The sequence below is a fragment of the Chrysochloris asiatica genome, unplaced genomic scaffold (assembly GCF_000296735.1).
Source record: "Chrysochloris asiatica unplaced genomic scaffold, ChrAsi1.0 scaffold00102, whole genome shotgun sequence".
NCBI classification, from domain to species: domain Eukaryota; kingdom Metazoa; phylum Chordata; class Mammalia; order Afrosoricida; family Chrysochloridae; genus Chrysochloris; species Chrysochloris asiatica.
Window position 1 is genome coordinate 1,977,313 of NW_006408620.1, and position 21,642 is coordinate 1,998,954.

General features: G+C 45.5%; 1 protein-coding gene and 1 pseudogene across 1 annotated transcript in view; one reads left to right on the top strand and one right to left on the bottom strand.

Moving 5' to 3' along the window:
- GGA2 (golgi-associated, gamma adaptin ear containing, ARF binding protein 2) overlaps positions 1-21,642 on the top strand; it is a 38,321-nt gene that overhangs the window by 5,238 nt on the left and 11,441 nt on the right. The window contains exons 2-12 of the mRNA XM_006867237.1: positions 4,510-4,594; positions 5,317-5,392; positions 6,568-6,666; positions 7,995-8,118; positions 10,156-10,259; positions 15,091-15,171; positions 15,664-15,801; positions 16,137-16,218; positions 19,382-19,507; positions 20,225-20,347; positions 20,650-20,678. Of these exons, the coding sequence (XP_006867299.1) occupies positions 4,510-4,594; positions 5,317-5,392; positions 6,568-6,666; positions 7,995-8,118; positions 10,156-10,259; positions 15,091-15,171; positions 15,664-15,801; positions 16,137-16,218; positions 19,382-19,507; positions 20,225-20,347; positions 20,650-20,678 (1,067 nt within the window). The remainder of the gene's footprint in view (positions 1-4,509; positions 4,595-5,316; positions 5,393-6,567; positions 6,667-7,994; positions 8,119-10,155; positions 10,260-15,090; positions 15,172-15,663; positions 15,802-16,136; positions 16,219-19,381; positions 19,508-20,224; positions 20,348-20,649; positions 20,679-21,642) is intronic.
- On the bottom strand, positions 7,094-7,658 carry LOC102836972 (annotated as a pseudogene).

Below are 21,642 nucleotides of genomic sequence, written 5' to 3' on the forward strand. Positions count from 1 at the left end.
TTGCTTTAAAGGAGCTCTGGTAGAGGTTGAATTAGGCTGTGAATCAGGTCAGCAGTTCGAAACTACCAGCTGTTTGCGTGATAAAAGATGAGGCTTTCTGCTCCCATAAAGATTTACAGCCTCTGAAACCCTGTACAGGGTCGCTGTAAGTGTCGAAACCGACTCCACAGCACTTAACAGCAACAACAACAACAGCTGTTCGTTCTCAGCTCCCCTTTTTCTGGTCCAGGTGCCATCTAAATATAAACAAATAGTCTTGTGCCTGAGGTAGCTGTTCTCAGTGCCTTGACTTGGCTGTGGTAGTCAATGGAAGCATGATGCGTTTGTGCACAGTGCGCCACTCCTTAGGGCAGATAGGTGTTCAACTGACTTGGTCAGATCCAGTTGCAGATCCTCTGGGTCATTTTCCCTGTAGCTGCTCTGCCGGGGACTGGCCTCGACATAGGGGTTCGGTTCACGAGGTGGAGATACCTGGCGGCGATAGAGATAGCAAAAGAGACACAGAGACAAAACAAGAGAAACAAAGAGGCACCCAGAAACCAGGGTGGTTGCATCACTGGTGGGCAGACGAGGGACTACAGGCATCGTGGCCTCTGCAGGCAGCAACTCCCTGCCCTGCAATCGTTACTGCATGCCCTCCAAGCCGTAATGCACACCTGGGCCGACCTGGGCCTCTGTTTTATTTGGGGAGGAGCTTCACACCAAGCTGGGAGGGACTAAAACAGGATACAGCTAACATCAGTAATTTTCCAGACATTCAGGTAACTTTACATCGTACTTCACTGGTTCGAATCCCAGGCCCGCAACTTGGATTCTCAGACTCAATTAACATATCTATAGCCCATGAGCTCAGTTGGGGGAAGGTGAGAGATAAGGACAAAAGGCTTGGGCGGAGTCCCGCTGTTTTGGCTTCCTGAGCCAGGTTTTCAGGAACTTGGCTGAATAACTTGCACCTGGGACAGATTTAGGGAAAATGGCTTTTTTTGTCTGTAGAACAAAGAACTGAAGTAGCTAAACTATTTTCAGTTAATCCTTTGGAAAAAGGTTTGACCTTTGAAACCTTTACAGTCTTTGGCTTTAGGAAAATATTACATTTATCTGTGGACTCATGTTTAGAATTAAATAAATATAACTGAACGCTAAGATGAAAAACAATTTGCTGTTAACTGCCAAGTGGCCAGAATTTTTTCCTCAGAGCCTGCGACCTGTAACACTCGGGCCTATAGGGCCTCAAACTTCTGACCAGGCTTACACGGTCTGCAACACTGCTCCAACCAAAAACCAAACTGTTACTGCTGAGTTGATTCCTAAGCATAGTGATCCCGTAGAATAGAGTAGAACTGCCTAGTCGGGCTTCCAAGACTCTGGTCTTTACAGAAGGAGATTGCCATGTCTTTTCCCTGCCGAGCAGCTGGTGGGTTTGAACCATCAAGCTTTTGGTTAGCAGCCAAGCACTTAATCACTCTGCCACCAGGGTTCCTGTAGTGGCACATAGTACCTAAATTAGATTGGGCAGGATGGGAATTTGTGTTCAGAGACCCAGCTATTTCAGAACTGGAATAACATCTCCTGTATCAACAATGAGAAACCCTGGTGGCATCATGAGTTAAGTGTTGGACTGCTGATTGCTAGTTCAGTAGTTCAAACTTACCCACCACTGCTTGTAAGAATCATAAGATTGTCAGCCCTTGTAAAATCTTTCAATCTTGTACTCTGTGCTATAGGGTCATTATGAGTCGGAATTGATCGTAATGGGTTTGATTTTGGGAGTGAGCAATATGTCCAGTCCACTGGATAAACCTTGCATAGAGCAAAGGATGCATTGTTCATTGATTTAGTAGATATCTGTGCAGGTGTTGAAGGATGTTATGGTGAATGAAACACACCTTCCTTATGTCGGTTCCTACTTGTAGTGATTCTGCATAGGCTTCCTGAGGCTGTAGTCCTGGTGTGCTGCTGTAGGATAATGTACTGGACTTCAGGGTCAGTGGTTCAAACTCACTGGCTACTTCTCGGAAACCCTTTATAGAGTCGCTATGAATCGGAACTGGCTTGACAGTAGTGAAAAACAACAAGGGAAGACCTTGTCTATCAGCTTGGGGGAAAGGTCTTGGTTGCTTCAGCTTGTTTTCTTGGAGATGTCCATGTGGCTTGCCGTCTGTCTACCCCTATCTCTTCCTTTTTTGTTGTTGAGGTTTTTTACTGTGAACTGAGTGATAGTTTATATGTGAGAACATTGGTTTTATACTCATCCTATCATATTTCATTTCACTGCAGTGATTACAGTCACTTCCATGCATCCCCCATCTCTTCTGCTTGCCTTTTTTTGTGTGAACTGAGTGATGGTTTACATGGGAGAACATCAGCTTTACACCAGTGTTTTATTGCAATGATTACAATTTCCGTGCTTCATCATTCAGCAGTATTTGTTTCCATTCCCTCTGTTTTTTTTCTGCTTGCCTTTTTTTTTTTTTATTTTTTATTGTGAACTGAGTGATAGTTTACATGGGAGCACATCAGCTTTACACCATTGTTTCAATGCAATGATTACAATCTTCTCCGTGTGTCATCATTCAACAGTATTTCCATTTATTCCCTGTTTTTTTGTTTTTTTGGTCGAGGAGGGATGTACACAGAAACACTCAGGAATATAAAATAATTTAAACAACCAAGAAGCACATTCTGCAAGCCTGCCTCCCGACCCCCAGCACACAGTCCCTCTCTTTCCATGAGTCCAGAGTCCTCAGCTGCTCCCTCTCTCAATGTCCCCATCTCTGCCTCTATCTTAGGTGTCACTGCTTCTCTGGATAGGGTCCTGCACTCTGCTTGAACTTTTCTCTCTTGGTGGTCCTAGGGTCCTCTGTTTCTGTACTATAAGATTAATTACTCCCCCATTTTTTACAACTTTTTAAGATGAGGATTTGTGCTCCCATGTCTGCTTGCTTTTTGAATCTCTTTTATATCACAAAAAACATTAAGTACCATCTCATTAGCATAACAAAGACAACCCATTCCCATATGGTATTATAATCCTAGGCTTAGGGTGTCCCAGGAGCAGCTGGTAAGCTTGAATGGTTCAAACGGACTCTGCAGTCCAGTGCATTAACCCCCAGTGCCACACCAGGACTCCAACTCTAGGCATAGAGGTTAGGATTTACAACATGTATTTCTTGGGGACACAGTTCAGTTCATTAAAAGGGCTGATAAGATTTTGAGAGGTGGGATAAATGGAAAGAACTTTGAGGACAAGGAATGGTGAGGGGCCTGTGGGTATTTGATCACTGATTCCTTCCATCTCCTTAGTCCTGTTGTTACTGTTTCACTTAGAATGGAGTCAGCCTTTGATTCTCACAGTTGAGCTGGGGAAGCACAGGACTTCCACATGACATGCCTGTGGCTGCAGGCAGGAAGTTAAGCTCTAGATTGATTTTGCAGTCTTAGGTAGGATTAGGTAGAAGGGAGGAGGATTAGTTGCACTGTAGCAGTGGGAGGAGGTTTGCTGGAGATAGATCGGGATTTGGGAGGAGAGACATGGACATTTGGGCAAGAGGAATAATCCCACTAGAAATATGACCCTGAGAATGAGCTACTCTGCCAGGACCTGCAAGGTATTCCACTGAGAGACTGGGCATTCAGGGCGCTAGGAAGTTTTAAGCAAGGACTGCATGAAGAATGTGTTGGCAACTCCTTGGTGAGAGAATGGTCAGGGTCCGTCTGGAGGCAAAGCGTGCTGACCCTGCAGAGTGAGGAGTGGGCCTCCTCCCTGGACTGTGAACAGGGATTCTAGCCAGCAGCTGTCGGCAGAGAGGAGAAGCTGCCTCTGACCCCTCCTTCCACAAGGCTTGGTAGGGAATACCGGAAGTGGAGCCACTGTGCTTACCCTACAACATAGGCGGGATCCTTGTCTGGATCCCATCACACCTAAGGGTGTGATGTCTCAGGTCTTAAAGGGGTGTATTTCTCTCCCTCCCCTCCCCCCCCCCAGGAGCCCTGGTGTCACAGTAATTAAACACTTGCTGCTAACTGAAAGGCTGGCTGTTTGAGCCTGCAAGCTGCAGTCTGCTAAGTTAAAGCTTTCAACCTTAGGGGCCCAGTGGGGGTGGGGGGCAGTTCTCTGTTCTGTAGGGGTTGCTGTGAGTTGGCATTGACTCAAAGGCTATGGGTTTGGATTTTGTTGTGTTTCTTTTTCAAAAATTTTGAAATTTGTTTTATTGTGAGAAATATACACACACAGCAAAGTATCCACAGCAGTTAGCACATGGATGATTTTGTGACAGTAATGACATTCTTCAAGTTGTTCAGTCTTTCTGACCTTCCTTTTCTGAGTTGTTTCTCCTCCTCAGCATGAACTCACTGCCCCCTAAGCTTCCTGGGTAGTCTCTGGAGTCGCTCTTGTCTGTTTGATTCCATCATGCTCCTTGGAGAGAGTATAGTTCTCAAGGCTAGCATGTTTTGCTGTGCTTCTTTTTATTATACTTTCTCTGATTTTATGTTTTATATCCTTGACAGATAAAGCCACAGACCCCAGCATGTCAGAGCAGGATTGGTCGGCTATCCAGAATTTCTGTGAGCAGGTGAACACTGATCCAAACGGGTATGATGGCTTTCACACACATGTGCTCGACTCCTCTAAGTGTGTGCCTCGGTCCCTCGGGACTCTTTCACACAGCTGGGCTTGTTGCTGTTTTTAACTTTATTGCTCAAAAAATAGCCACTTCATGACATTAAGACAAACCAACCAGAATAGTCACTTTGTAATTTGGCGATTATTAGAAAAATTGAAGGAGTGTTGTAGAATTCTGGGTGTTGCCAAAAAACACAACTCAGTTATACGAAAGAGACCAACCACCATAGCCTCTATCACTGAAATGGAATCTTCTTGGGTGATGAAAACCAGAAAGGGGTGAGGTTTTATTGACTTGTCTGTTTCCAAACATCCAGATAGGGTAGGGACTGAAATTCATCCTGATGTTTAATCTACATATTGTGGGATGTTCTCCTATTTTTGAAATTCTGAAAGGTTTACTGAGCATTTATACTTCAACAGACAGGGATGGTGGTGTTCAGGGTTAGCTGGGGGCTGGGCCTGACTGTCCAGTTGTGCAGTTTTCAGTGTCAGTTGGTTGAAGAGGGGAGGGTGTGTCCTGGACAGAAGGAGGGCATTTGGGCTGTGGGTATAAGGATAGGTGGGAGTGGACCCCCTTCGGGCTGGGGCCTGGGCTGTGTGCCACTCACAGTCCACCTCTGCCCTGAGGGAGAGATGCCTTCACCCAGCACACGCCGCTTGACAACTCAGAGTCCAGGTCTCTGTTTTAGCTCAACACATGCACCCTGGCTGCTGGCCCACAAGATCCAGTCTCCACAAGAGAAGGAAGCTCTGTATGCCTTAATGGTGAGTGTGACTTGCCCGTAGCCTCCTGTCCTGATGCTGGAGAAATGGCTGGGGGAACTCTGCTGCTGCCCCAGTCTCTCTTCACCTTTTCGCACATCCTGAGAAGGAGCTCTGGTAGTGTAATGGTTAGGAATCAGGCTGCGAACCACAAGGTCAGCAGTTCGAAACTACCAGCTGTTCCATGGGAGAAAGATGAGGCTTTCTGCTCCCGTATAAAGATTTATAGCCTCGGAAACCCTGTACAGGGTCACTATGAGTTGTAACCGACTCCACGGTATATAACAACAACAGGTCCTGAGAATGGTAGGCTGCAGGCAGTCTTGGGCTCACATTGCCTTGTCTTAGATCTGTGTCTTTAGAGCAGCACTTTGGGAAACCGATGTTGTTGTTCTCAATTGCCATAAGTCAGTTCCAGCTCACAACGGATCCTGTATAGGGTTTCCAAGGAGTGGTTGGTGGGTTTGAACTGCCGACCTTGCAGTTCAGGCTGACCTTGTGATGCAGTGCATTATCCTGAAGTGCTGCCCCGATAGGAAGATTTTAATTCCTTTCCCTTTTTAGGCTTGCACTGGCAAGTCCAGGTGCCCACAGGGCCAGTCTGATAACATAGCAGTGCAGTCTCTGGGTAAGGACCTCAGAAATGGGCATCACATGCCCAGTCTAAACAGGACAACTGCCTCCCAGGTGTGGGTTTGGACCCGGTGTTGCTAAAACCTTCCGTTTTCCAGGAGAAGCCAGAAATCCATATTTTCATTGTGATTCTCTGACATTTAGGATGCTGATAACTAACTTGAAATGTTGAAAACTTTGTGTCCCCCAGGAAAGATGTAGGCCTGGTTGTATAGGCCAGTGGGGGCCTCTGGCTTAATAGTTGTTGGACAGTACATGTCAGATAACTCCGACCAGTTTCACCTGCCTGACGCCTTTCCCTAAAATGTGGCTCTACCTCAGGGCACACACACCTCACTGAGCTGTGTCCTGGACATAGACCCGGCAGTTACTGCAAGATCTAATGGCATTTCTGAAAAAGTCAGAACACTTCAGTGTCGTCATAGGCTTGAGACAGTATTAGCCTTGGTTCCACTAAAGTCATGAGACGTGCTAGTGGTCAGGAGCATCTAGGGCTACCCTGGAGCCCCTGGCTCCCCTTCTCATGGGGGCCTGTGTCTGAGCAGGTGCTTGAGATGTGCATGAACCACTGTGGAGAGAAGTTTCACAACGAGGTGGCCAAGTTCCGCTTCCTGAATGAGCTGATCAAAGTGCTGTCCCCAAAGGTGAGGCCCCTCAGACCCATCCTTCCCACTGTGCTCCACCAGTCCCCAACCTACAGACTCCTCTCACCTCTCGCGGGCTGTGCAGGGGCTGACCCTGCCGGCTTGGCTCAGGCCTCTGAGAGGTCTGAGAGGGTCCTGCATGTGAAGGCATCTTTCTCTGAAGGCTCGGATGATGGTCATCCTCAGCAGCTGTCATTCGATTGCTAGCATTTTCAGCTTCTCCCTTATGGCTGGGCAGCCTAGAGGAAGTCTCAGTGCGAGACCCAGATCTCCTGGTGGAGATAGCAAGAGAGAGTTGGTACTTTTCATATCACTTTTTTTTTTTTTTTTGATGGTTAGATAAATTTTATTACATCAAAAATATCACCAGTTGGTCTTAGGAATGAATCACCAGGCCTTGTTTCCATAGCTGGATAGGTTTTATATCCTACTCATCAGCCAGTTGGACGGTTGCTTTTTCAGACACATAGATACCATCCAAAAGTTTTCGGATATCCTTGTTTCTAACTGAGGCTTGCTAAATTGAAGCAGCTGAACTTGATACAAGTTCAATGTCATTTCCTTCAAGAATTAATCTTTTCTGGGCTTGAGATATTGAACAAGCAATACCTGCCCTTATCTGAACCCTACTAATGTATTTTTCACCCAATAAGTTTCAGATTTCAACAAGAGACCCACTCTCTTGGATAACAATGTTGATGGGGAAGTGAGCCTCCACAGACCTCATGTTGTCCCAGAAGCCCATTGTAACACCCTTGATCATATTCTGCACATGACTACAGATGGTACGGTCTGTAGCCAGTTCCTTTCTGTCTCCCCATCATTTGTCAATACAAAGCGTCGTCTTTTTGTTCTCCAGGAGGCTGAGTTATATATTGAAGTCGCTCCGCAGGGTTCTCCTGGGGCCCTTCACAATGACTGTGCGGCCCTTCAGACTTGATGTCCACGTTCTCTGGAATGTCAACAGTCTGGTTGCTGAGAATGGTCTTCATTCTCGCAGTAGATGGTGGCAAAAAATGCTCAGATCACTTCTTGCCTTGTTCTCTGCATCTGCCTTCTTAGCACTTGCAATATTGTCTGGCTCTCGCCAATAATTAATCGAGCACTTAGTTTCACTAGTCATAAACAATGGCTCTTCCCCTGTCGCACTGACCTAGCTTACTATATGATGGTGTCACTAATGTGAGCAGTTCTGGAGATGGACTCCTTGAAACCCAGAAAGCAGCGGGACTTGGCCTTAGCTTTTAACCAGCCATGGGTCTCAGCTGCTGTGTCTGGCTAGATTGTCCCCTAATCCTATTCAGCTGTGTAATCCTCTCTCCTTTCAGTACTTAGGGTCCTGGACCACAGAAAAAGTAAAAGGAAGAATCATTGAGATCCTTTTTAGTTGGACGGTCTGGTTCCCAGAAGACATCAAGATCCGAGATGCCTATCAAATGCTGAAGAAACAAGGTCTGACTTCACTAGTCAGGTTGCATCTCTGTTGATAATGTGTTACTTGTTTTTTATATGCCTTGTAATTGGGGGGGTGGGAAGGATGTTGGACATCTTGTGTTGGACGGTAGGAATGGACATAAAGAATTTTTATGCTTGAAAATAGGCATACCTCTCATGGCCATGAGTTTGGGAGATTGAGTCTGTCTGGTCACATGTTAAGCTGGGTTTGAGGTTGAACATGGCTATAGGTACTCTCAGTATGTTGTTGTTGACATGGTGTTGTAACAGAACATGTTGCCTGGACCTACTCCATCCTTATGGTCATTAATGTGCTTGAGTTCATTGTTGTGGCTGTTGTGTTTGTGTAGTGCCTTCCAGCCTGGAGGCTGATCTCCCAGCATTGTATTGGGTAGTATTCTGTTGTGTTCCGTAAAGCTGTCATTGGTTAATTCTTTCAGGAATCGATTACCAGTTGTTTCTTAGTATGAAAGTTCTGCTGAACCAGTCAACTGTGGATTACCCTCTGGAAGCCACCACAGTAAGACTTGGCAGCATTATTATTGTTGTGTGCCACTGGATTGGTTCCGACTCATAGAGACCTTATATAGGGTTTCCAAGGAGCAGCTGATGGGTTTGAACTGCCAAGTTTGTGGTGGTTAGCAGTCCAATGCTTATACTACAGCACCACGCTGGGACTTTCAGTATACCAGGCTTGAAATCCTCGGTGTTACCTTGAACTTAGGGTGGAGGCGAATTTGTTACAGGGTTTTCCTCACTGTTCTCTCTCAGCTTTAGGGTTGCTCTCTGCCGTGTACCTTAGAGTACATGGAGAAGAGCTGTTAACTTGTTACTCCGTGCTTGTTACTCTGTGAGTCTTCCTTCATTCAGACTTGGCCTCAGTCTTAGGTAGGCCCCATGCCTTTGGGTCTTGGGATAGGACCTACTTGATATTTCCTAACTGTGGGTGGAGGCCCAGGATGGATATTTCTGCCTCTGTTGGCCAAGGATATAATTTGTGCCCTGTTTGGTTTTCTTTCCCCAACTGCAGTGAGTCCTTCCAGTGTTCTAAGGCTGCAGGGGCTATGGTTGTTCCCAAAGCAGTGTGCCGCCTTTGTTCAGTTGAATGATAGGTGAGAGGGATTTAGGTGAGGCGTCAGACCTTTCCCTGGAGTAATGATAGCAGAGTGGTAAGAGTACTTGACTGTTAGCCTAAAGATTGGCAGTTTGAATCTCCCAGCTGCCCGTGGAAGAAAGATGTAGTAGTCTGCTTCTACGAAGATTTACAGCCTTGGCCACCCTATGGGGCACTTCTGGGCTGCCCTGTAGGGTCACAGCCCTGAGTGAGGCTAATCTCTTTTTGCTGTTTGGTCCCCAGAAGTGCTGCGGTCTCTCTTGCTAAGTCACATTGCTTTTCCTGCTGCTGACTCAATTCTCTTCAGAGTTTAGGTTAATTGGCTGCTCTGTGATCTCAGCATGCTAATGAATTTCAGCAGAGTTGTGAATTTGCAGTTTGTTAGTGGGGGGTGGGGGGTGGGAAAGGACTGATTGATGCTCTTCCCACCTTTTTGTGTCCTATGAGGAAGATGTCTGCCTTCCTCCTCCCTTTGGGCTCTTTAGCAGAAGGAACCTGTCACTTGCACCCAGTGGATATTGTTAGGAGTTTTATCAGGGATCTTGTAGTAATGTCTGGTCTGTGGGGCCAATAGGCACCTGCCTGAAATGGTCAGTGTTTTTATAGCATGACGCCCACCGATTGTTGGCCTTGGTGTCTGTTCTGTTCTTGCTTACATGGCTACGGTCATTTTCTTGTTAGTCACATGTCCCGTTCCCCTCCTCCCCCCACACACACATACACACACACACTCTGATGTACCTGCCTTTGTGCAGGTTCCTGGCTTCTCCTGAGAGATTACACACAGCCTTGGTCATACCATGGTCTTGAGCACTAAGGTTGTTGGTCATGCTTTCCTTGTAGTACATCAAGAAGCAGGAGGTTCTGAAGTCTTTGGGTACCCACATCAGTATCTTAACTTGGCAAATTGCATGTTTTAGGAGTCATAAAGCAAGATCCCAAACTACCAATGGACAAAATCTTACCCCCACCTTCTCCCTGGCCCAAGAGCTCCATCTTTGATGCTGATGAAGAAAAGTCAAAGGTAAGGACCTCTTCTCTGATCTTGGTGGCTTTCCTGGAGTCTGATAAGACGTCTTAGAGACTATGGACCCCTGGAAGGTCCTCAGGTCCCTGAACTAAGGGTGGCAGAGTGTGGACAGGTGGCCCTGTGAGCTCTCTTCTGCACAGTGGGCTTTAGGGAGTAAGGTACCATAAGGTTTGGATTGGTAGATACTGTGTTCCTCGTTTTAATCTCCCTCCTTATCTGTACAAGTGTCTCCTGCGAGGAAGAAGGGAGAAAGGATAACTCAAGGGGAGTGTGGGAAATGTGGGATGGCCTGCTGCCAGTCATTCTCATGTGCATGTGGTGGAGGAAGGGGATTGGTGGTGTATTGGCTCAGCTCAGCCTCCTTAGACGTTCAGGAGGAGAGGGATGGGGAAAGGAAAGGTGGTCACCACATGGGCTGATGGCGGTGCTATGAACCGGGAACCGTCTCTGGCACTAGTGTGCCTGGTCTTTTGGCCACTGGTGTCCTTGCTCAGTCACAGGTTCCACGCCACTTGTGTTTCTGTCCAGTCTGTGCTGTCTGCCTTCTAGGGCACCCTTCCCTGGACTCTAGGTACTCATGATCTATAATGTCGCTGGGCAGAACAAGCTGTTTTAGTTCCGATGCTCAGCTGCCTGCCTCTTCTCCAGCTTTCTGTTTTACAGTTACAGAGAGTCGGGGACCTAGGCAGGGACACAGACTTCTAAGAAAGACGGTGTCACCTTGGGATAGTTACATAAACTCTCTGGCGTTTGGCTCTCTTCTAGCTTTCTATTCAGCAAAGATTGAGGGGCTCCTCCGTGCTGAGTATTCTGCTGCTGTTTGTTTAGTGCGGTCGAGTTCGTTCTGACTCATAGTGGCCTTGTGTAGTGTTTCCGAGAAGTGACTGGTAAGCTTGAACTGCCGACCTTGGCTTAGCAGTCCAGTGCTTATCGTACAGCACCACAGCAAGGCTCCGAGGCATTGGGGATAAAGTGATGCGTAAGGGCACTGAGGTTTAACCAGTCACTTCCCCCTCACCTTTTATCAACCCCATCCAGACAGGTTGGAAACAATTCAGTGGAGGTTCTACCTTTCCCTGTATCCTCTGGAGCTAGGGTTCCCTATTGAAAGCTTGTAAGCCAGTCACTTCTTGCCTTTGTAGTCCCCCCTAAGTCTAAGTCTAAGTTCCAATGTCTTAAGTTCACCCTCCCTGTCGACCCTGTGTACCAAGAGGGTGGGAATGATCCTCACTGTAGAGATTTGTCTGCTTCTTTGTCATACTGCATCCACAAGCATAGGTCAAGATCATCCTCTTATAGTAGGTTACTCCTTCCCCCCCCCCCTTCTTTCTTCCTCTAGTTGTGTTCTGATCATCCAGCCATTGATGCCAGGTCAAATGGGTACTGTCTGCAGATGTGGGTGTACTTGAGCATCCCCCCTCACTTTATATCAGCTGGATGCTTCACACTCTGTTCTTAGTTCACAACTTCATTGCTGTTTTTCCCCCACTTCTCCTTATTGGTGACAAATGTGGTCAGCAGCAGGACCATATGCCTGCTAGTGTATTCCAGTTGAGTTTCAGTCTGGAAGGGGGTTTTCCTTGAGCGAACCTGACCACTTGCCTTGATGGTTCCCTGGGGAACAACTTGCTTGTTCTTTTAGTAGTCAGTTGTTGTTGTTATGTGCCGTGGAGTCAGTTCCAACCCATAGCGACCCTGTATAGGGTTTCCAAGGCTGTAAGTCTTTACAGGAGCAGAAAGCCTCATCTTTCTCCCTTGGAACAGCTGGTAGTTTCGAACTGTGACCTTGCGGTTCACAGCCTGATTCATAACCATTACGCTGACTGCTGTTACTGTTTTTTGTTTTTTTTCTGCTGGTTTTTCTTTCAAGAAGTATCTTCTGTTCTTCTAGCTGCTCCAGACTGGTCTGCTTGACCTTTCATGTGGGAATGTCCCACCTCAGAAGATTCTGGATGAGGATCAGGATTCCACCTATGGTCTTGTGCAGTTCAAAGGCTCTGCAGGGAGCCTCCTTCACTGGGCAGGTTCTAGCCTCATTTTAGTTATTCCAAAAGGAGCTCTGGTAGCGTAGTGGTTACGAATCGGGCTGTGAACCTTAAGGTCAGTGGTTCGAAACTACCAGCCACTCCGCGGGAGAAACATGAGGCTTTCTATTCCCGTAAAGATTTACACCCTCGGAAACCCTGTACAGGGTCGCTATGGGTCGGAACCAACTCGACGGCACTTAACAACAACAAATAGTTACAGGCTGAAGACGGACATACAAGCTTTCTCTGGGGGATGTTTCTGGCTATTCCTCTCTCTCCCCTTCAAGTGTCTATTTTGCAATAGTAGGCAAGGGAAACCAATATTCAAAAGACAGCCAAGCATCTTAACATCATTTCCCCACTTTTACCCATTCAAACCATGCCTCAATCTTTGTATCCATGAGCCCTGTTGTTCCACGTTTGTGCTTATATCGTTATTTACCTCTGTCCTATTTAGCCTATGTAAACCTGCCTAGCTATTCTCCCATCTGCCTTATTTTTCCATTCCCCTGCCCCTTCTAGTATATCCCCCTCCCCCAGCACCAAACTATGCTTTGTCTATTCCCTACTTTGTGTTCCTCTATCCTGTGCTCCACCTTCCCCTCCCTCTCCCTCACCCCACCCCATACACCCTGGTAACCAACTACAAAAAATAATAATAATAATAAATTAAATAAATAAAAGGCAAAAAATTTTTTTTACCCCTTTTAGTGTGGGTGCTTTTTCTTAATCTTTTACAATAATGGCTTTGTGCCGTATTTATCCTTTTGTGACTGATTTCACTCAGCACAATGTCCTCAAGGTTCATCCATGTTATGTGGTGGCTTGCTGCTTCCTTGTTATTCTTCAGGGTAGTATAGTATTCCATTGTGTGTATGTAAAAGTTTGTTTGTCCATTCTTCCATAGATGGGCACTTAGGCTGTCTCCATCTTTTTGCTATTGTAAATAGTGCTGCTATGAACATTGAGGTGTATATATCTGCTTGTATTATTGCCTGTATTTCTTGTGGATAAATACCAAGTAGGGGAATTTGCTGGATCATAAGGTATCTCTATTTCCAACCTTCTGAGGAAGCACCATATTGTTTTCTAGAGTGGTTGGACCATTTTGCAATCTCACCAGCAATGTAGGAGCGTCCTAGTTTCTTCACATCCTCTCCAACACTTACTGTCCTCTATGTTTTTGATCTTTGCTATTATTGCTGGTGTGAGATGATATCTCATTGTTGTTTTGATTTGCATCTCTCTAATGGCTAATGATCATGAACATTTCTTCATGTTTGTTGGCTGCCTGGATCTCCACCTTGGTGAAGTGTTTGTTCATGTCCTGTGCCCGTTTTTTAATTGGGTGATTTGTCCTTTTCGTATAGAGGTGTAGGTTCCTATATATTTTGGAAATGAGTCCCTTGTCTGATGTGTCATTGCAAAAGATTTTTTCCCATTCTGTGGGTTCCCTTTTTACTCTTTTGGTGAAGTCTTTTGATGCACAGAAGTTTTTAATTTTTAGTATGTCCCATTGATCTATTTTGTCTTATTTTTGTTTGTGTAAGTTTCAAAATGTTTGGTAGTCTGTGTATGCCCTGTATTAGAGCCCTCACATTTTCCCCTATTTTTTCATTGATGACCTTTGTAATTCTGGGATATTCACATTTAGGTCTTTAATCCATTTTGAGTTGGTTTTTGTATAAGGTGTGAGGTAAAGATCTTGTTTCAGTCTTTTGTATATTACTTTCCAGTTCTGCCAACACCATCTGTTGTGTTGAAGAGACCATCTCCTCCCCATGCATACTTAAGTACTTTGTCGAGCATCAGTTGGCTGTAGGTGGATGGGTTAATTTCTGGATTCTCAATTTTGTTCCATTGATCAATGTATCTTTCATTATACCAGTACCAGGCTGTTTTGACCACTGTAGCCGTGTAGTAAATTTTGAAATCAGGGAGTGAGAGGCTTCCCACCCTTTTTTTCTTCTTAAGTCGTGCTGTGCTTATCCTGGGTCTCTTTCCTTTCCATATAAAGTTTTCAATTGTTTTGTCCATCTCTTTGAAGAATGTCATTGGAATCTGGATTGAGATTGCATTATATGTGTAAATTGGGTAGCATTGACATTTTCACAATGTTAAGTCTTCCTATCCAGGAACATGATATATTCTTCCATTTTTTAAGTCTCTTTTGGTTTCTTGTAGTAGTGTCCTGTAGTTTTCTTTGTATAGGTCCTTTGTTTTTCTGGGTACATTTATTCCTAGATACTTCATCCTTTGGGTGGCTATTGTAAATGGTATTGTTTTCCTAATGTCCTTTTCAGCACTGTTGTTATTGGTATAGAGGAATCCAACTGATTTTTGGATGTTGATCTTATACCCTGCCACTTTGCTGAATCCTCCAATGAGGCCTAGTAGCTTTTTTACTGAGTCTTTGGGGTTTTCTGTGTATAGGATCATATTGTCTGCAAATAGAGTTTTATTTCCTTTTTGCCCGTTTGGATGCCCTTGAACCACTAATCTTGCAGGTCAAACAACCTTGCGGTCCAGTGCTTATTCTATAGCGTCACACCAGGACTCCCTTAAGCATTGTCAAATAACTGTTGGGGATATGTGCTTCCCCTCCACACACCTGTACCCCCACCCTGTTGAGAACCACTGGTGTGTGGGGATAGTCATGATGCCTATATTACAGTGAATTGTGAGGATTTGGGAGGACACATAACAAATGTGTGAGCTGTTAGTATAGATTCTATTGTTGTTGTTCACACTCTGGGCCACTTGACACAGAGGGAACAGTTCATGTTCACTTTCTCCAGCTTCTGACAAAGCTTCTGAAGAGCAGTCACCCTGAGGATTTGCAGGCTGCGAACCAGCTGATCAAGAATCTAGTCAAGGAGGTAGGCACTTTGGAGCTGGTTCTCTGGAAGTGGCATTTGACAGGGGCTGGGGGGCAGTAAGCATATGCTTGAGGGTGTGGATGAACAGTGGGTGGGAGGAGGCATGGCCTCAGAGCTTGGAACTGGAGAGCCAACTGTGTGCTCCTAAGAGGTAGCAGGATGGTGGCTTGAAGCAGGAATCATAATGCTGCACCTCACCTATTTATAGACACCAGTTTCTGTCCTTGCGGCAGGTACTGTGTGGATTCTTGTTTTTTTCAGAAGAATTGATACTGATAGTACAAAAGAGCAGCCTACCAGGGACCCCAACTGCAAAGCCCCAGAATTCTGGACCTTGAGTGTTTTCTTCACTCACTGAGAGCACATTCCTTCGTGTTCTTGTGACTTCTCTGAACTCTGAGCTGCTCAGGGAGATGCCCTTTCCCATCTCTTGTGCAGGCTTTACCTAGGGCTTGTGCTTCCTCAAATGCATGCTTTTCTTTCCCTTAAAAGGAGCAAGAAAAGTCAGAGAAGGTATCCAAGAGAGTCAGTGCAGTGGAGGAAGTCCGCAGCCATGTGAAGGTGCTGCAGGAAATGCTGAGCATGTACCGCAGGCCAGGGCAGGCCCCACCAGACCAGGAAGCCCTGCAGGTAATCCTTAAATTGTTATGTGGGTCTAGCAGGCAGACCGTAGACTTGTTGCACATGTTGTTGTTGTTAAGTGCTGTCAAGTTGGGTCTGATTCATAGCAACTCTGTATAGGGTTTCAAGGAACAACTGTTGGGTTTGAACTGACTTTGCGGTCCAGTGCTTATCCTACAGCGCCACACTAGGATTCCATAGACTGCACATATTCATCTTTAAACCTGAGTCTTGAATTTGAGATGGATTGACGAGAACCTCACAGGCCCCAGGCTCTGCTCGAAGCACTTAAGGCCTTGCTGGGGTTCCTGGATGAATGTCGTGAAACCTAGTTCTTTTCCCAGGTCGTCTATGAAAGGTGTGAAAAGCTTCGGCCCACTTTGTTCCGGCTGGCGAGCGAGACCACAGATGATGATGATGCACTTGGTAACACTTCTTATATTTTCTGTAGGCTAGAGATGTGGTGGTGGTTTGCTAACAGTGAGTTGGTCCTGACTCATAGTGACCCTGTGTAGAACAGAATGAAGCAGTGCTCAGTTTTGCACCATTCTCACAGTTGTTGCTGTTGGAGACCATTGTTGCAGGCACTGTGTCCTTGCATCTCCCTAAGGGTCTTCCTCATTTCATTGACCCTTCGTTTCCAAGGACTGGTCCCTCCTGATGGCATGTCCAAATTGCATGAGTTGAAGTCTCGCCAGCCCGCCTTCTAAGAAGCTTTCTGACAGTAGCTCTTCCGAAACAGATTTGTTCTGTCTATGTCCCTGGCATATTCAGTATTTTCTGCCAACACTGTATTTCAATGGAAGTTTCTGTCTTCCTTGTTCATTGTCCAGCTTTTACATACACATGAAGTGATTGAAAATACCATGGCTTGGGTCAGGTGCAGCTTAGTCATCAAAGTGGCACTTTCAAGAGAACTTTTCCAGCAGATGTGCCCAGTGCAATACACCATTTGATTTCTTGACTGCTGCTTCCATGGGCATTGATTGTGGATCCAAGTAAAATGAAATCCTTAAGAACGTTAATCTTTTCTCAGTTTGTCATGATATTGCTTATGATAAACAACATTACTGGTTTTGAGGATTTTTGAATTTTTTATGTTGAGTTATAACTCATACTGAAGGCTGTAGTATTTGATCTTCATCAGTAAGTACTTTGTGTCAAGTCCTCTTTGCTTTCAGCAAGCAAAGTTGTACCTTCTACAGATCGTTGGCTGTGAGTCCTTTGCCATACTGTTCTTCATCTAGCCCTCAGGTTTGCTAAACACGCAGATTATGTGAATTTAGTGAAAGGATCACAGCCCTGACTCACACCTTTTTTGTTTTTAAACCATTCAGTTTGTTCTAACCAAACACTAATCTGTACACAGATTCTGTATGATACAATGAAGTGTTCTGGGATTCCCATTATTCACAATGTTAACTATAGTTTGTTACAATGCACACAGTCCAATACCTTTGCACAGTCAGTAAAGCACAAGTAATTTTTTTTTTTTTATTCTCTGCTTTCAGCCAAGTTCCCGCTGATATTGCCGTGCTATTCATTTCACATCCTCTTCTGAATCTGGCTTGAATTTCTGGCAGTTCCCTGTCGATGTGCTGCTGAAACAGTTTTTGAATTATCTTTAGCAAAATTTTACTTGGCATTCCCTCTTATAAACAATCATTGGCCTTGTTGCTTTTTTCATGTCTCTCTCAAAAGAGGTTAGTTTGCAGGTAAACCAAGCCGTGGGGTGTTCTACTCACATCCAGAGTTGCTTCCCTGCTTCCTTGGGGCATCTTGACATGTGATCGCTGGTGCTGTTTCTAAATTTGGTTGACCTAAGTTAGTAGGGGGAGTCCTGGCGGTTCAAGCTCACCAGCCGCTCCTGAGAAACCCTATACAGGATTGCTATGGGTGGGAACCAACTCGACAACACTTCACCACAACAGGTTAATAGGATTGGTCGTACATAACCCACAGGCACCCTTGAGATGTTGGAGACTAGTCTGGTTGTAAGACCAAATTAGCTGTTAGAACAGCAGCCTGCTGTCAAATAGAAATAGAATGCAAGCTGTGTATATGATTTTAAATTCCATAGCAGCTACACTAAAAGTAGTAAAATGTTGTTGGTATAAGTGGTTTCAAGTCAGTTTTGACTCATGGCACCCTGCCTATGGTTTCCCAGGCTGTACTTCATTGTGAGGGCAGAAAACCTCATGTTTCTCCCATGGTGCAGCTGGTGAGCTTGAACTGCCAACCTTGTGCCTCACAGTTTAGTGCTTATCCTATGGAGCTGCCATAAAATAAGTTGTATACATAATAGGACACTTCAGTTGGGATGTCAGATATTCATTGCAAATGCTTGACCTATATGTAGATTTCATAGAATTTACAGCTCTGAATGGCACTTCACAACAATACCTGAAAAAGTAGATTCACATACCACGTGGCTTTGTACATTCTTCAGAACTTTCCAATAACTGAATTAAGTACCATAGAAATCATTTTCTCTTAATCATTCATATTGATGAAACTTAAGATTGCAAACCAAAGCAAATGAAAATGAAATAAAGTAAAAACTGTAGTTCTTCAATAGAAGGAACCTTTTCTAGGTGCTCACTGGCTACCTGAAGGCTAGTGGCCTTCCTGCTGGACAGCGCAGACAAGAGCCAACCAGTTGCTGTTAACTTGATTCCCATTTGTGGTGACCCCATAAGTAGAACTGTGTGCCATAGGATTGATTTTGGTTTTGATTTTGATTTTTTTAAATATGACTTAATTGTGTTTTTGGTAAAAATTTACACCGTAAATTAAGTTCCTGTGTGATATTACTGTACGGATTGTTCCTAACATTGCTTACATTGTGTCAACATTCTTTTATGAGTGGGTCTGTTTGTTTTGTTTTCATTGCTTGAGTGTCCCTGTTCCCTTATCTTCTCATCTAAAAGGTGACCTCGGGATACTTTTGGTTCAAGATTTAAAAGAATTTCTCAGGGTGTTAGTCTCAGCTGGTTCAATGTGTATGAATTTGAGGTTCTCTTCCACATCTTCCTCCCATTCTACTAGGGTCCGTCTGTCGTGGCCACAGTTACTGAATGGTCAGTAATGGTAGCAGGGCGCTGTCTCCGTCTTCTGGTCTCAGGGTAGATGAGGCCATGGGCTCATGTAGGCTGTATCAGCTCTTCAGGCTAGTTTCTTCTCTCAGACATTCTCTTTCTTTGTCTCTGAATGAGCAGAGACCAATAGTTGCATCTCAGATGGCGGCTCACTGGGATGCAGAACGGGAGCTTTGTGAGCTATAGTGTGACAATTGACCGAACTGTCCCATGAGATCCAGGGTTTTCAGTGACTGATTTTTCAGATGTAGATTGTTAGACTTTTCTTCAGAGGCATGCCCAGGTGGACTTGAACCTGCAGTCTTTGCATTAGCATCCATTTGCATCCCAGCACTAGGACTTGGGTTTGAGTGACTAGGTCTACTGACATGTTCTGGGGGCAGGAGGGACGGCTAGGCTGGAGCCAGTGGAAGGCAGTCATGTGGAATAACTTAGAAGAAAGACTGAGACTATTAGCACACAGATCAGTGGTTTCTGAATTCTCTCTCCAGCGGAGATTCTCCAGGCTAATGACCTCCTCACCCAGGGAGTTCTCCTGTACAAAGAGGTGATGGAGGGCCGTGTCACCTTTGGGAACACAGTGGCCAGTCCAGTGGGAGAGAGATCTGCTTCCAAAGGTATGTGGAAGAAAGAGCCTTTTACAAATCCAAGAAAAGAAATGAATCCTCAGAATATTCTAGGTTGTGAAATAGAAATGAGAGAATGTGAAAACAGGTTTGAAGTAGCCAGCGCTTGCCACCGGTACCATTGTTAACTGATCACCCAACGACACCAGCCTTGGCTACACGTGCTCGGGTTTAGACTCTCATTAGTAAGCACCTAACAAGAGCTGGAAACCAATGAAGTGGTCAGGCCCAGTGGTTTCTAGAGCCATGTTGGTTGCATCAGAATCACCTCGAGCATTTGTGAAAATGCCAACTCTTAGGGCCCTGGTCCTTGATCTACTGAATCAAGACCTCTTAAGGCTGGGCCTGGGTATGTGCATTTTATTGAGCACATCAGGTGATCAGCTGTGGTCAGAAACCTCAAGCATCTGAGCTGGAGAAGAAAGGTCTGCTGCTGTCCAGTTGCCGGGATCCTTTAGAGGAGGACTCTGGTCTATGAGGTGGGAATGCAGCCTTCTGGTCACCACAGAGGTGGGAACACAGCCCTGTCAACCTGATGCTCCAAATACCAGCTCAGGCTGTGTGCCAAGGCTGTGCATTGGGTTACCTGGAGTGGAGGAAAGTGACGTCTTTTGATTGTGTGGAGAAGTCAGGAAACTTGGCAGGGTTTACCTGGAGCCTGTCCTCATGTCTAACTGGCTTACACTCATCACCCTATCTGTTTTCTATTGTTTATGAATCCAGAAGGCTGCACGGAGAACTGCCCCCTGATAGATTTGGAGGGGGACAGTGGATCTGAGCAGGCTGGGTCTCTGGCACCATCTTTACTCCATCAGGACCTGGCAGCCTTAGGTGAGTGTATGTGTGAAGGGCCAGCAGTTGCAAGGCCAGAGGAAGAGAGCGAACGCTGGTTCCTTTTGGGAAGAGTAGGCCTGTTCCTGAGGGACTCTGGTGAACTGGGCAGTTCAGAGAGGTCCCCTTTGCATTGGAGTCTTAGCTTTGCCAGGTATATGTTGACTCATGAGTGAGTGACTGTGTTTAAATGTTGTAATTCAGTGTTGTAAATGTTCTAGAAGGGGTGACACGGCATTGCTCTGCAGTTTATATCAGAAGAGGGTTACCATTGGATACCTCACTCTTCTCATTTCTTACAGGGATCAGTGATATGCCTGCTGTGAACGAGGTAAGGAAGCTCTTCTTGGGGGATCAGGGTCACGGTGGTGGTTGTTAGGTGCCATTGAGTTGGTTCTGACTTATTGCGACCCTGTGCCCAACAGACTAAAACCCTCCCTGGTCCTCTGCCATCCTCACTCTCATTTAGATGTCTGAGCCAGTGCTTTGAATTGGTTTAAACCATTTCCATCATGGCTGACAAAATGCAGTCAGAACAGACCTGAGTCTGTGGGACAATGACCAGAATGGGAAAAATTGCAGGTAGAATCTCTGGAATGGGAGACCTTGCAGGAACCTGGTGCAGGAGATTGGATTAGTGGCGGGACTGTGAAAATGGTGCATACTAATGCCGTGAGGTCATCAGCCATCTACGAGTCGAGCACTACTGTTTCTGACTGCTGGTCAAGAGAGTTGTCTGCTGTGCAACACATATACTGCCCTTGTTTTTCCAAGAGGGTAATTAAGTTTCTAGCAGGGTGCTAACCAGATTTTTCTAGTTCCAGTTGTTGCCCTGGTTCAGCCACGTTTTACAAATTCAGGTCTGTTCTAGTTTCACTTTGTTTGCCACTACTGAATCAAGAAGCGCTGGCTCAGAGCCCTGGTTGGAGCCCATTGTTGCAGCCACTGTGTCATTCCATTTCATTGAGTTGACCTTGTACCTTACCAAGCGTGATGTCACAGTCCATGGTATAGTCAGTATTCTTCACACCATAATTCAAAGGCATGAGGCCTGTGGTCATCCTTATTCGTTGTTCAGCTTCCGTCTGAGGCAGTTGAAAATACTTGGGTCAGGTGCAACTTAATCCCCTTAGTGACTTCTTTGCTTTTGAATACTTTAAAGAGGTCTTGTGCAGTAGATTGCCCAATGCAATCCATGATTTGGTTTCCTTAGGGTGGAGTAGGATTCCTCAAACCTTCCAGTATAGGGGCAGTGCTGGCGTGGAGGGGGACAGCACCACATTAAGTGATGGGAT